Genomic DNA, 14,034 nt, shown 5'->3' with positions numbered 1-14,034 from the left:
TCATCATCATCAAATCAATAAATCAATTTCTCAATATGGCCAACAAGGGAAGAGGAAAAGCAACTAGGCAACCTCCATTGAAACCGAAATCAAAGTAAAGTTTGGTAATTATCCTCTGTTGACAACAACACTTAAAATCTGACTTTCATTTCCCACTGAATAATTAAAATTGGTAAACAAAAAAATTAAGTACACATTTTTCTTAAATACAAAAAAAAAAATATAAAACTGTTCTGTTCTGTTCTGTTCCCGAGCCTCTCTGCCCCCACACCAACTGCTTCTCTCTCTCTCTCTCTCTCTCTCTCTCTCTCTGAGAAGGGGGTCTGTTACTTTTCTTTTTCTTTCCTTTCTTGAGTTTTCTTGAAGTGTGCGTGGATTGTGGAATACACAAAGTGAATATTTTTATTGCTTTGCATCAGTTTTATACTTGATCTAGTTACCAACTCCAGTGGAAAGAGTTCAACTTTCTAGTCTTCTTATTAATTCATATCCCTGCCATGGAAAACTCTGAGTTCTGTTCCTCACAATTCATGAGCTCAAGTTGTTGTTCTCAACACACACTTGTTCTTCTGGCTCTTGCCCTTTTCATAACCAAAGACTGTTCTTCTGCCTTGTTCCATAACCTTCCTTCTTCTCATTGCTTTGGTGTCACTATATGTGGGTCTTCTTCAATTTAACCTCTATTTGTTCTTCTTGCTTCAAGCAATAAGCTTCCAAAGGTTTACTCTTTTTTTTCTTCTTCTTCTCCTATTTATTGTCCTGTTGTTCTGTTGACTCACTTCTGAAGAGGGTGTCTTTGGAAATTGGTGTGGAGATGGGAGTGGTTTTGGCACTGATTCTGCAGCTGGTGAAGCTCTGCATCATTGGCTTTGTTGTGGAATTCCAAGGATCTGAAGGTAGGTACTTTATTCTTCAGAAATTTTTGTCACAGGTTGTGATAAAATTTAGAAGAATATGATCTGGATCAGCATACATGGTTTTTAAGTTATATTAGTAATAATGATAATTGTGCTAATAACAATAATATCATAGAGAACCTAAACATCATAGCTGAGTTTGCAATCAAACTATTGGTTTAAATCCTTTATAATTGGAGCTAGGATAGCCAAAGGTGGCATTTGATGTCCTCTTTCTGTTGTCCTCTTGCATTGCTTACAAAATCTAATTTTGATTTGAATATATTAAACAAAAAGAAAAGTTACTGGTGGTTTCTGAACACGTTCATTCACCCTCCATTCGCCTATGTGCCTTTAGAATCAATTTACATTGGCTGCTTACAACTGATTCAGCTTATAATTACTGTTTTTTACTATGTGTTATAAGCATACAAATAGATGCATACAAGTTTACTGGTTTAAGAAATCTGTAACTGTAAATTGCCATTCACATAATCATTTAAAGCCAGAGTGTTTCTTCTAGTGAAGGTACTTTTTGCATGTGGATTTCCCCCTTAAATGCTCATTGTAGGAAGCTACTAGTGTTGTTCCCTAAGAATCTAGTGGTCTTCAATATTATTAGAGAGGATTTTTTCCATAATAGGCCAGGTCTCCCCAATTTCAGATTTAGATTACTCTTATGTTTACACATGGGTTTGGTCTGGTCCCCCATGCTTTTTTGTCTTCTTTATTCTTCTATGTTTTTTCAATAAAATTAAGGTGTACTGCTGCAGATGATTGATGGGGGATTGAGGTGCCAACCTAGTTGGGATTGCTCTCTTCGTAGTGATGCTCTTGCATGTCTTCTTTTTTTAAAAAAAAAAAAAAAAAGAAGTGGTCTTCACTATTTAAATTTGTAGAAGTAGGAAAAATGATTGCTGAATTCTTTCACCTCTCAATTGAATCACAATCCATTATTTTTATTTCAAATTTAGTTGTCCAAATACACTGCAAAGTGCAATCTCAACCAGAAGAGAAATACCAATATTCCAAAATGTTAAATTTTGCTGTAAGATATTGCTGATGTGAGCCCATATGCTTGCCTAACTAATCAGCCTAAGTCATCTAATTTGATAATTTTGAAATCTTGCTGATAAAAAAAATGATAATTTTTCCTTTTCTCACATGGAATTTTGGCTTTCCAACTGATAATTTCTTCTTGAAGGGTCTGTTATATCCCCATCTCCAGCATTCCTTCCAGTCATTCATCCTAGTGGAGAAGCACCTGCTCCTATCCATCATGGACTGTCATGGGAAAGCAGTCCTCCAAAATCACCTTCAGATCCAAATGGTATATCTAATCTAATCCAAAATTAAATCTAAATATCATACAAAATGAGTTTGAATTTTGAGCTTTTTGAATATAATCATCCATTGTCCCGTCCCTACTAAATTTTGCTGCTATTTAATAGTTGTTTTCTTTCTTTCAGAATTTGGTATATCCCCATCTAATGAAATCATACCTGTGGATCCTTCCCCCAGTGAACCACCTGGTACTTTACACCCAAGAGAACCATGGAGAACTATTGCACCAATCCCTCCAGAAGTACCAAATGGTAATTTCATTCCTTTAATCCATTAGGCCATATTGGGATTATCAGACTAAAAAATTGGGTTTTGCACCATCCAGGGTCATTCTTGCCCCCTCCAGTTACTACATTACCACCTCCAACATCAGCTCCAACTCCTCAGAAGGTAAAAGGATTTGAACCATCTATATCTCCTAGTCCTAGTACAAGCACCATAGCATCATCACCACCAGCACCATATAATGCTGCTCATGCACCATCAACTTCTGAAGGGAGTGTGCCACCATCCATACAACCAAGTCCACCTCAAAGCAAAACAACACCTGCTATTAGGCCTCCTGTGTCCACACCAATTGCTCCAGGTAACATGACTGAGAAGTTTCTTTTCATGGGGGATGGGACCTTCCTCTTGATAATAATCTAAATTCAGCTCTTCTAATGTTTCTTGAACAGCTCCAATTGCAATAACTTCTGGCAATTTGCCAAAAACTTCACCTGTCAGCCAGCCAATTGAACATGGAAGTTTGCCTCCTAAGATTGATGAGAGGAATAAGAGTCACAAGCCAGAGCCAGCTTTGCCAGGTATGAGATAAAAAGTCTTGTCATGTAATTGGAATCCTTAAGGATGGTTTTCCATTTCATCATATCCAGCTTCCAGTTGGTAATATGTTCTTCTATTGAATATTTGAACAGCACTAGTTCCAATACCATCTACCATATTACCCAAAATTTCACCTGTAAGCCAACCAACTGAAAACGGAAGTTTGCCTCATAGAGAGGGTGCAAATAATGGTCACATTTCAGAGCCAATTTCACCAGGCATGTGATGAAAGTAAAAAATTGTCACCTGATTTCTTGCTTTTGAAATTTACTTTTTTTCTTCTCCAATTTCCAGTTGGTATTGAGACTGAAGTCTGTACTTCTAATGCATTTTGAACAGCCCCTACAGTATTCAGTTTTCCTGAACACTCGCCAGAGAGTCAGCCAACTGAACATGGAAGTTTGCCTCCAACTGTCCCCAGAAGGAATATCAACACTGGTCGCACACTGGAGCCAGTTTCACAAGGTAATTTTATTTGATGATTTGTAACTTTTTATTTATTGCTATTTCTAGCTGATGTTGATTTCAAATATCTGCTTTTTTATGGCATTTTGAACAGCCCCAGTTGCAACAGCTCCTGCAATTTTGCCAAAAAATTCATCAGTCAGTCAACCTACTCATCATGGAAATTCCCCACCTGATGTTCAAAATAGAACAGCAAATAATGGTCACAGTCACACCCCAGCACCAGAAATGCCACGTATGTTATATAATCTTATCTAATCATCTCTAGCATTCAACTATATGGTTCTAAACTCTCTTTTTTTCTTCTTCATGAAAGCACAAAATCTTGCATGCTCTCATGGAAAATGGAAAATAACCATCCAATAGGCCACCTATGTTACCAAAAAAAACTCCATCCATATAAGTTATAACCTTGTTACCTTATTTTGGTGAAAGAAGGGATAAAGTTAAAATATCTAGTATTAATATTATCAGATCATCCCTTTTACTTGTCTCCATGATTTTTCTTTTATTGTATCCATGCAGCATCAGTTACACCACCACGTCCATTTCCAGTAGATCCTCCATTGGTCCACCCAGTCATACCAGCAGCACCTCCACCAAAATCACCAGGTGCAAATATTGAGAAAGGATTTTGTTCTATTATCCCCATTCCCCTGGTTGATTTTGTTGTTTTATTTTAAAACAAGTTACAGTAGTTTTTTTTTCCGTTAATTCATTTAAGCTTTTTTAATTGCTTATATATAGTCTTTCTACTCTTCAAATGATGAAGGTTTAAAACCCAATCCTATGTACAATTGTATATTTTCTTGCTATTGATGATCCACAAAGAGATGTTATATCACATAATAATTTGACAATGAGTTGGGAAATGTCAAATGTGGATTATATATCTCAACAATTGAATTGAGATTAAAAATGACAATCATGACTCGCGTAATGTTTTCTTAACATGCCTAATTTTTACGACATGCAAAGTGGAATAATAAAGAATGATCATGGGCTGCTTAACTGATAATAAAATGATGCAAGATATTCAATAGAATTAAAGATGATAACATTGGGATTTGGATCTTCTAAGGTGAAAAAAAAGTGTGCATCCATCCTCAGTTTAAAGCGGATTAAGTTATGGGATACTTCAATTCAAATCAAGGGTGGATTCTCCTTTACTTCCTCACTTTACACACCTCACTCTCAAGGAGTTAAATCCACAAAGTTGCTACTAAACATGCAAAAGAATATGTAGTCATAAAATAAATTTAGAGTAGTTACAACTATCAGCATATAGCTTAATAATGAAATATCTTTTACCACAAAACTCTTTAAAAAAAATTATTGATTTTTTTTATTGTATAAAAATGTTTTCCTGAAACTTTCATTCTAGAGTGTTTAATATTTGCATCTGATTACAATAATTTCTTGGTAATGCTGTTGTGCGTTAATTAACTTAATTAGCAAAAAAAATGTGGTGCAGCACCTGGTGGAGAACCAGTTTCTGCACCTGTGTACAAAACACCAAAGCCACCATCAGCTATAGTGCATTTCCATGCTCAAGGTATATGGTAACATTAAACTACTTTTGATGAGTTGAAAATTCTTAACTAGAGGATTGCTCATTGTGCTAACAGCATCAATCATTCTTCAATTGATGGAAATTTAATTGGCACAAAATATTTTATGCAGCACCTGTTGTCTCTCCTGTATCAACACCTTCTAGAAGCTTCAATTGGACCAAAGGTGGAGAACCAGTTTCTGCACCTCCATACAAAACACCAAAACCACTACCAGTTATAGTACATTCCCCTGCTCAAGGTATACTGTTACATTAAACTATTCTTGATGAGTTGCAAATTCTTAACTAGAGGATTGCTGATTGTATTAACAGCATGAAATTAAAAGATTTCCCTAACAATACTATCAAAGACCTACTCTCCCGAAAACCTAAGCTGGTGAAGGACCAAGAAAGATTTTATATCTCTTAACACTTTCCTGCACACGAGAATTCATTTGGCTTGAAAAGTGGACAATACACAAGAACATTTTACCTTGTATTGAAATTCAACTTAGTCATATTGAATGGAGATGGAAATTTTGAACTCAAAACCACTTTGTCATAAAGGCTCTAATATCATGTGGAAAACCAACTCATAAAAGTGTCAAGTTTTTTTGGCAAAGGCACAGGAGTTACTTTTCAAATCTAACAAATACAGAGTTGACATCATGCTTGAATTCTTTTGGAAAAGTAAATTTAGCATATTTTAAATGATATTATGCACACCATTCTTTTTTATCATGTTCAATTATTTACTATACAAAGCCTAAAGTTTTAGCCGATGGAAAACAATGCAAGTAAGGAATGTAAATATTAAAATTATTGAAAGACACACTAAACCATTATACTTATGCATACATACATACTGAATTAACTTTTTTTTTTAAAAATTCTGTAGCTCCTTCTTCTGCACACAAAGCAAGACAATTTCACCATGCTCCTGAGCCACCGATTTCATCTCCTGAATCTCCTTTCAACAAAGATCATCCTCCTGCGTCTTCACCTTCAACCACATTTTATAAGCATCACCATACAAGGAACACAGTCACCAGCCCTGCTCCTGCATCATCACATTCTATTTCTCCTTCCACTTCAAAACACCAAGGTTTGGTTTATTAACCAATCTATTAAATTGTTGCGCACAAATTAAGATTCTCACTGCAATTGAATTTATTACTTTTTGTTTGGTTATTTTATGTAGATGGATCAAATCCTCCCTTGCCGCTTCCAACAAGTAGGCAAAGACATCATGCTCCACCACCAATGAACACAGGTACCAATAAAAGTTTGGTGAGCTTACAAGATGTTTCTTCTATTAGACTGGTAAATAAAGGGAATTTTGATTACTGAAACTTTTCTGCATGGTAGGTTCCTCAGTTTCCCCATCTGGCCTCCCTATTCAGTCACCAGTGAGCCAAGTTTCACCTGCTCCTTCTCCGCTATTCAAAATATCCCCCCACTCAACCAAAAGTAAGACAGGCAAAATTTCCATACTCATTACAAATATTTTAAAAAATCTTGTCTTTTCATTATCTTCTACTTATCCTTTTGCATCCATTCATTGTATTTGTTATTGCAAGTTCCATTGCCTCCTCCTAAAGTGTCTCCTTCTCGGCCTTCTTCCAAGACCCCTAAGAAGCCAGTTCGGCCTCGTTTTCAAGCACTGCCACCCCCACCTCCAAATGAAGGTTAGTCAGTAGTTAGTGCTTTATTTGTTTTATCTCTAGTAATGGAGTTATTTCAGCTAATTTATGAACTTTTTTTTTTATTGTATTCATCAAACTGAAATATACTTGTCCAATGTTTGTTTTTTAGATTGTATATCTCTGGTTTGCTCAGATCCCTATACAAGTACTCCACCTGGAGCACCTTGCAAATGTGTGTGGCCCATGAAAGTCGGTCTTCGCCTTAGTGTTTCTCTGTATACTTTCTTCCCTTTGGTTTCAGAGTTTGCTTCTGAAATTGCCACTGGGGTTTTCATGAAGCAAAGTCAAGTTCGCATTATGGGAGCTGATGCAGCAAACCAGCAACCTGATAAAACTATTGTATTCGTTGATTTGGTACCACTTGGGGAAGAATTTGATAACACTACAGCCTTTTTAACTTCTGAGAGATTTTGGCATAAACAAGTTGTTATAAAGACTTCTTACTTTGGTGATTATGACGTGTTATATGTGACCTATCCAGGTATATATAAATTTTGAATGTCTTGTATCCTTTTCATGACTTTTTTGGTTAGAAATTTTATGTGGTTCCTCTTAATATAGGTTTGCCTCCATCTCCTCCTTTACCTCCTTCAAGCATTTCCATAATCGATGGTGGTCCGTATTCGGGTGGTGGCAATAATGGTAGGACAATAAAACCCCTTGGGGTTGACATATCAAAGAGGCAGCATAAAGGTGGACTTAGCAAGGGCATAATTGCTATTATTGCTCTTTCAGTTTTTCTAGTAGTTGTTTTATGCTTTGCTGCTGCTTTGGCATTGTTCAAGTACAGAGATCATGTGAGTCAACCACCGTCAACCCCACGGGTTTTACCTCCTCTTACCAAAGCACCAGGTAATACAAATGGAAGTGTCTTATAATCTACTAAACTAGTGCATTTTAAGTGACACTATATTTTAACCCAAAGAGAGAGAGAGAAAACACTATATTTTAAGTATTTATCTCATGTAATAGCATTAGGAAAACAATGGTAGGCAGAATTCTATGCAGAAAAAGAAAAGTTCAGTTGCAATAAGTTAAACAAATAAGTTCAGTTGCAATAGTTTAAAATAAATAATTGACATCCTATAATTTTGAGTGTTTCCATATCACCAAATTATTGTGCCAGTTTGATTATTTCATCCTTTATCAACCTTTTTTTATTAAGAAACAAACATATGGAATCTACAGGTGCTGCTGGATCAGTAGTTGGAGGTGGGCTTGCTTCAGCTTCGACATCATTTCGATCTAACATTGCTGCTTACACAGGATCTGCTAAGACTTTCAGCATGAATGACATTGAGAAAGCCACAGATAATTTCCATGCTTCCAGAGTACTTGGAGAAGGTGGTTTTGGGCTTGTTTATAGTGGTACACTTGAAGATGGGACAAAAGTCGCAGTCAAGGTTCTAAAAAGAGAGGATCATCATGGCGACCGTGAATTCCTATCTGAAGTTGAGATGCTTAGCCGCCTTCACCATAGAAACTTGGTTAAGTTGATTGGTATATGCGCAGAGGTCAGCTTCCGCTGTCTAGTTTATGAACTCATTCCAAATGGCAGTGTGGAATCCCATTTACATGGTACTTAACTTTTCTTGATTCAGTCTGAAGTACCACTCTGATTGTTTAGTTCTTAAAGATAATGGTTTTTCTTATATTTGGTCTTCTGGTAGGAGTTGACAAGGAAAACAGCCCACTTGATTGGAGTGCTCGGTTAAAGATAGCTCTCGGTTCTGCTCGTGGACTGGCTTATCTACATGAAGATTCAAGTCCCCATGTCATACATAGGGACTTCAAGTCGAGCAATATCTTGCTGGAAAATGATTTTACACCAAAAGTATCGGATTTTGGATTGGCCCGAACAGCAGCTGATGAGGGGAACAGACACATATCAACACGAGTGATGGGAACTTTTGGGTAATAGTTCTTTCTTACTTTCCTGTGTCTATTTTGGAAAGTTTTATCTACAAGTCATCTCTTCACATTGTTACCCTTTAAGTTTTTCTAATCACTCCAACATAATAAATTTGTAGAGGTTGATCAGTTAAGTTAAACTAGAAACTCTATCAGTTTAGTCAAATAAAGTGATTTCTTAACCATTTGTAAAGACATTTGCTTCTGTAGTCATTTCTATTAAGAATTTACAACTTGTATACTGTCTGAAATAATTTTGATTGAGATTATTTTTGAAGAGTGGAGGTATAGCAATAAGTATATGCCAGTGCTGTTTCTGGTAATTTATTGTGAAACTAGAATCCCACCTATATGCTGCTTCTAGATTATTTAATAAGCAAAGTGACTAATATTAAGTAGTGCCAAAAAAATTGTCATCTCAAATTAATTGCGTAACACGCTAACCGTTATTTCAGAAGAACAAAAACAGAAGTAAAGTTGAGAGAATGCATAATGATATATTGATATTTAATCCCTAATTTGTTTATGTAACTTTTGTCCAATTTTTTTATACGGCTACTGTCATTATAACCAACTCTTTAAAAGTTTCAATCCATGGAAATATCTGAACTATTTTTTGTTTCAAAACTATTGTAATTCTTTGTTGTTTTACTATTATTTACTCCCTGATATATATATTCTTTCATATTTGAAAAACTATTCAGTTATGTGGCTCCGGAGTATGCAATGACGGGACATCTTCTTGTGAAGAGTGATGTTTACAGCTATGGTGTTGTCCTCCTTGAGCTTTTGACCGGAAGAAAACCAGTAGACATGTCACGACCTCCCGGTCAAGAAAATCTCGTTGCATGGGCTCGTCCATTACTCTCAAGCGAAGAAGGATTGGAAGCAATGATAGATCCATCTCTAGGACATGATGTGCCTTCTGATAGTGTGGCTAAGGTTGCAGCCATTGCTTCAATGTGTGTACAGCCAGAGGTGTCGGACCGTCCCTTCATGGGCGAGGTTGTTCAGGCTTTAAAACTTGTGTGCAATGAATGTGATGAGGCAAGAGAAGCAGGTTCTAGCTCTAGTTCTGTTGATTTAAGTCACTCTAGACAACCATCAGATAATTTACAAGGCCAATTCTCAGCCACCAACTATGATTCTGGAATTGATATTGAAAATGGGTTGTTAGCATCAGAGTTATTCAGCTCATCGGCGAGATATGGAAGGCGAGTGTCCGGATCGTTTAGAAGGCATTCTTATTCAGGTCCTCTGAATACTGGAAGAAGCAAGAGGTTGTGGCAGATAATTAGAAAGCTTTCTGGCGGTAGTATCAGTGAACATGGAACTATGTTTAAGTTATGACCAGGTTTCAATTGAGCCAAATTGCAAGTTTTCAACTTTCTTCTGTGCATACTGCTCTCCCTCACATTGTTAATGTGCAGTTCACAACTCTACTAGAGGCATTGCACCTCTCTGCCTGAGCCATTGGAAGTTTGACAAGAGAATACAAGCAAGTTGTAAATAGGTTTTGACATGCTTTTTCTGCTAACCTGCAAGATCATGTGTATGTAACTGGTACTAACTCTTTGAAGAGGGGAAACAAATGCAAATCTAGTTTGAAAATAGAAGATGACTGAAGATGGCCTTTACTAAGACCTCCAATTGCAAATACAACATACAAGATATAGTCTATGCAGTTGCAGCATCAAAATAATATAATGTTCAAATTGTCAAAGCCACATGTATCAAGAGGAGGGGATGGAATGGAATCTAGTTAATTAGTTGTGTAGAACATGATTATATAACGAATACATTGCTGAATTTACACAGGCCACTCTTTTTTTAAATATCTTTGTGATGATAGTTTCGTCATCAGATTTTTATAACTTCAATGACAATAGTGTAAAATCTGCTCATAAACTTCTTACATTCCCACGAATATAACATGAAAAGAACATTCCGGAGTATTTAAAAAAATATGTTTGGTTACATTTTAGTATTTCTGGAAATAATTTTTAAAATTTAAAATAATTTAAATAATAATGAAAGTTATATGTGTATTAGACAATAAATTCTTATATTCCCAAGAAAATATCACTTTCCTATCCCTCCTCATGGAAATAGAAATGTAGAAAAATATGATAAAAAAAAAGGAAATTATAGTATTCCTAAGAATCAATAATACTTGGGAATAATTTTTAAAAACTTCTAATAAACATGGGAATATCACATTCCCATGTATACATTCACGGAAATGCAATTTTGATTTGTGAAACAAACACACCCTTATACTATTCTAGGCTTGCTGTGGAGGGCTTGTGTTGAGAGACCTAATTTGTTTATTAAAGAGGTTAAGTTAAGGCTTTTTAAAAAATTATTTAAATAAAATGGTCAGATTTTAAGCTACCTAAGAAGTCTATTAGGCATAACATGTCAGATTTTAAGCCACCTAAAAAGCCTATTTGAAGATTGCTTACACAGCGAGTTGAACAAGACGTTCAGTGAGAAAAATGATTTAGAGACGTGGCACTTAATGGCTAAGCGAAAACTTCTGTTTGCTTAGTGCGTTTGAAGAAGCCACATTAGCTTTGTCAAGGTCACTTAACGAGTTGATGCTGGCTAAGTGAGAGTGCCTTTATGCCAAAAAGACAAAACAAATATTCTACAAATGATCGAGCAAGGGTTGAATGTGTAGTGGTTGGAGACTCAACAACTCATTCTCATCCATTTCCTTCACTATTCTTCTTGCACTTTTCATTTTTCCTTCTAATTTTTTTAGTTTCTCATGACAATGAGAGAATCTTTTTGTAGTTGGGGATTTAATGTACTAGCAACTCTCATTTGATTATTTTTATTGTCTATTTAAAGATTATTCAGTATTAATGTTATTTCTTTATTTTTTTTGTTTGTTTATCACCTATTTACATTATCTATATGTTTTATTGCCATTGAAAATTTTTCAGAAAACTAAGGTTTGAGAATAATGTCTAATGAATGTCCCATCTAAGAATAGAGTGATGTTTATTAGTCTCTTGGTAATACTTACTCTTTAACAACTTGTTTAACTTAACTTGTTAAGGAATTAAGAGTAATGTTAAGTGATTTATCTTCTCCCACTTGCAGAATCAAGGCTAGAAAACTTAAGGGAATTGAGATAATACTATATATAGTTCTCATTAAATGGAGAAAAATCAATATTGTTACTAAGATGTTTGCTAAGTACCACCAAAAAAAACCCCAACAAATTTATTTTATTGTTGGTTTCATAAGATAATAGTATGATGGATATAGAGTAAAAAGGAATTCCAAGAAAAGTTTTAATGAGTAAAAAGGTGTAGACCAAAGGTACAAAGGATTTATCGTGAGCCTCGTAAAGACAAGCCATGAGGGGGGAGTGAGTGAGATTTTTAGATAGAAGAGTCTGATCCACCTATAGAATCTTTAGAAAACTCACTAAAACATTATGTCTCATCCCATTAAGTTTCCTGTTTTTTAAGAAACAGGTGAAGATGATTTATGACGATGTTTGGAGTCACTTGCGAGAAGAGGTAACTATCAGGTCTTATTATAGGAGTGTGTTTTATTCCTATCAATCATATTTTTGTGCTTTAAAAGAGACCCTTTTACTTGAAGAAGCCAATGAGAGGAAAAAATCAAAGACATCCAAAGAATTGAAAGAGCTTTTCCAACTGTCTTAGACACTGGGTGGCTTCTGCATCTCTTCGTAACTCTCTGTATGAGAGTATCCATTTCCATACATATTACCAGTGCGTGCTTCTGAGAGAAGGAAAAGAAGTGCATTTGAGGTGTCCTTACTATGAATAAAACCCAGCTCGAGAAAGTTCTTAAGAAAACAAAGTCCGTGTTTTTTTTCACAAACAAATCTGTTTGAACTGTTTTGTTTGCAACTCTCAAGACTAAGTGTTTTGGTGCTTGGTTGAAAACTAAATTTTTGTGTAATGTGATTGAGAAAACTCAGGTTCAGAGCTTCGTTAATTGCTGAATTGAAACTATTTTTGTCTTGTATCTGTGACTGGTACAAGTTGCTATGGTGAATGAATTTGCTTCCCTTAAATTTGCATAATGATCCTAGGTTGAGAAGAACCTGAAGAGGTTCATGGGAGAATCAATTCTCTGATTTGAATGTTTGATTTTTCGTTTTTGCCCTTCACTCTTTTCCATTCCTCATGAAGTTAATACATGCATGTATTTTTTTCCACCCCTTGTTTTGAATTTATGTTGTGCTTATTAATTATTTTGTTGTTATTTTTATACTGGTATATTTTCTGTGATCTCCACGCATGTTATTTTATACTGTTATTTTGCTGCATAACCGTTATATTCAGTGCTGTTTTAGCATTTTATATGATTATTCGGTTAGCATTATATTTAGTGTTGTTGGTTCATAAAATCAGTGTTATTATATTGGTTGGTTAGTATGTAAGTGTTATTATGTTGGTTAGTATATTTGTGTTATTGCTATTCACAAAAAAAATTGTGTTATTGCTTGGTTCATAATATATAAATGTTATTATATTGGCTAGTATATTATTGCGTTACTTCATAATATGTGTTATTAATTTAGTAACTAGCTAAATCCATAATCACCAATATTACCCACTGTCATTTGGGTAAATTAAAATGTAAAAGATATCTACAAATAAGTAATATTTATTTTAGTAATTACACACTCAAAATAAATTTTAATAGTTACTTTCCAAATATCATTGAATATGAAAATTATTTTTTTAATATATGTATCCAAACAAAAATTACATCACACTAAAATTACTTTTATTTATAATCAATTTATAAAATCACGTTGAATTAATTCTAAAAACTTATCCAAACACACATTGAATATAGTCCTCGTTTTAGGAAAACCAAAATAAAACTCATTTGTCTGATTTTTTATTTTTTGCATTTCTTTAAAACGACGTGTTTTTCTTATCTTAATTATTTTTAGTTTTAGATAGAACCTTTTTCAAAACCAAAAAAATATTTTATAAAGAAAAAAAAAGTTATTTTCACAACACAGCAATTTGCTAAGTAAATTTTATTTTTTTAGAAGTCTAAGAAAATTTACTTAAGACACATCTTTTTGAACAAGCATATAACACACTTACAGTTCCTAGTATTTTCATTAAGATAATTGTGGTTCTAAACCTTTTCTTACAATCAGAATGCTTAGAACAAATTGGGAAATAACTTTTTTAAGCATTAGAAGAATCACAAAAAGTTAAAAAAGAAATAATTTTTGAAATAACAATTCAACCGCAATATTTTTATTCACTTCACGAAATGCACGTCATTATCACACGTGTATGGTTCTCACAGTGGTCTTCTT

General features: G+C 34.6%; 1 protein-coding gene across 2 annotated transcripts; it reads left to right on the top strand.

The window, feature by feature from the left end:
* Positions 1-238: 238 nt before the first annotated feature.
* LOC100305450 (protein kinase) lies at positions 239-10,568 on the top strand. 2 transcript variants are annotated; one of them, NM_001248640.2, is made up of 20 exons: positions 239-896; positions 2,101-2,226; positions 2,366-2,491; positions 2,566-2,826; positions 2,918-3,046; positions 3,158-3,283; positions 3,405-3,530; positions 3,625-3,765; positions 4,056-4,142; positions 5,005-5,085; positions 5,214-5,342; positions 5,981-6,187; positions 6,284-6,355; positions 6,451-6,552; positions 6,663-6,770; positions 6,898-7,269; positions 7,350-7,640; positions 7,977-8,366; positions 8,459-8,702; positions 9,404-10,568. In NM_001248640.2, the coding sequence occupies exons 1-20, from the start codon at positions 815-817 to the stop codon at positions 10,047-10,049; spliced, it is 3,846 nt and encodes a 1,281-aa protein (NP_001235569.2). In that variant the 5' UTR covers positions 239-814; the 3' UTR covers positions 10,050-10,568. The 2 variants fall into 2 exon arrangements, with proteins under 2 accessions (NP_001235569.2, XP_006586609.1); XM_006586546.4 differs by lacking the exon at positions 5,005-5,085.
* Positions 10,569-14,034: the final 3,466 nt, after the last annotated feature.

Source organism: Glycine max, chromosome 9 (genome assembly GCF_000004515.6).
Source record: "Glycine max cultivar Williams 82 chromosome 9, Glycine_max_v4.0, whole genome shotgun sequence".
Lineage (NCBI taxonomy): Eukaryota > Viridiplantae > Streptophyta > Magnoliopsida > Fabales > Fabaceae > Glycine > Glycine max.
Note: the sequence above shows the minus strand (reverse complement) of the source record. Positions and strands in the feature narration are given on the sequence as shown.

Coding starts and splice junctions, on each gene's coding strand:
- LOC100305450 (NM_001248640.2), top strand. CDS start 815: ATGGGAGTGGTTTTGGCACTGATTCTGCAGCTGGTGAAGCTCTGCATC. Junction 2,827..2,917: donor GTCCACACCAATTGCTCCAG/GTAACATGACTG, acceptor TTTCTTGAACAG/CTCCAATTGCAATAACTTCT. Junction 6,771..6,897: donor ACCCCCACCTCCAAATGAAG/GTTAGTCAGTAG, acceptor TTTGTTTTTTAG/ATTGTATATCTCTGGTTTGC.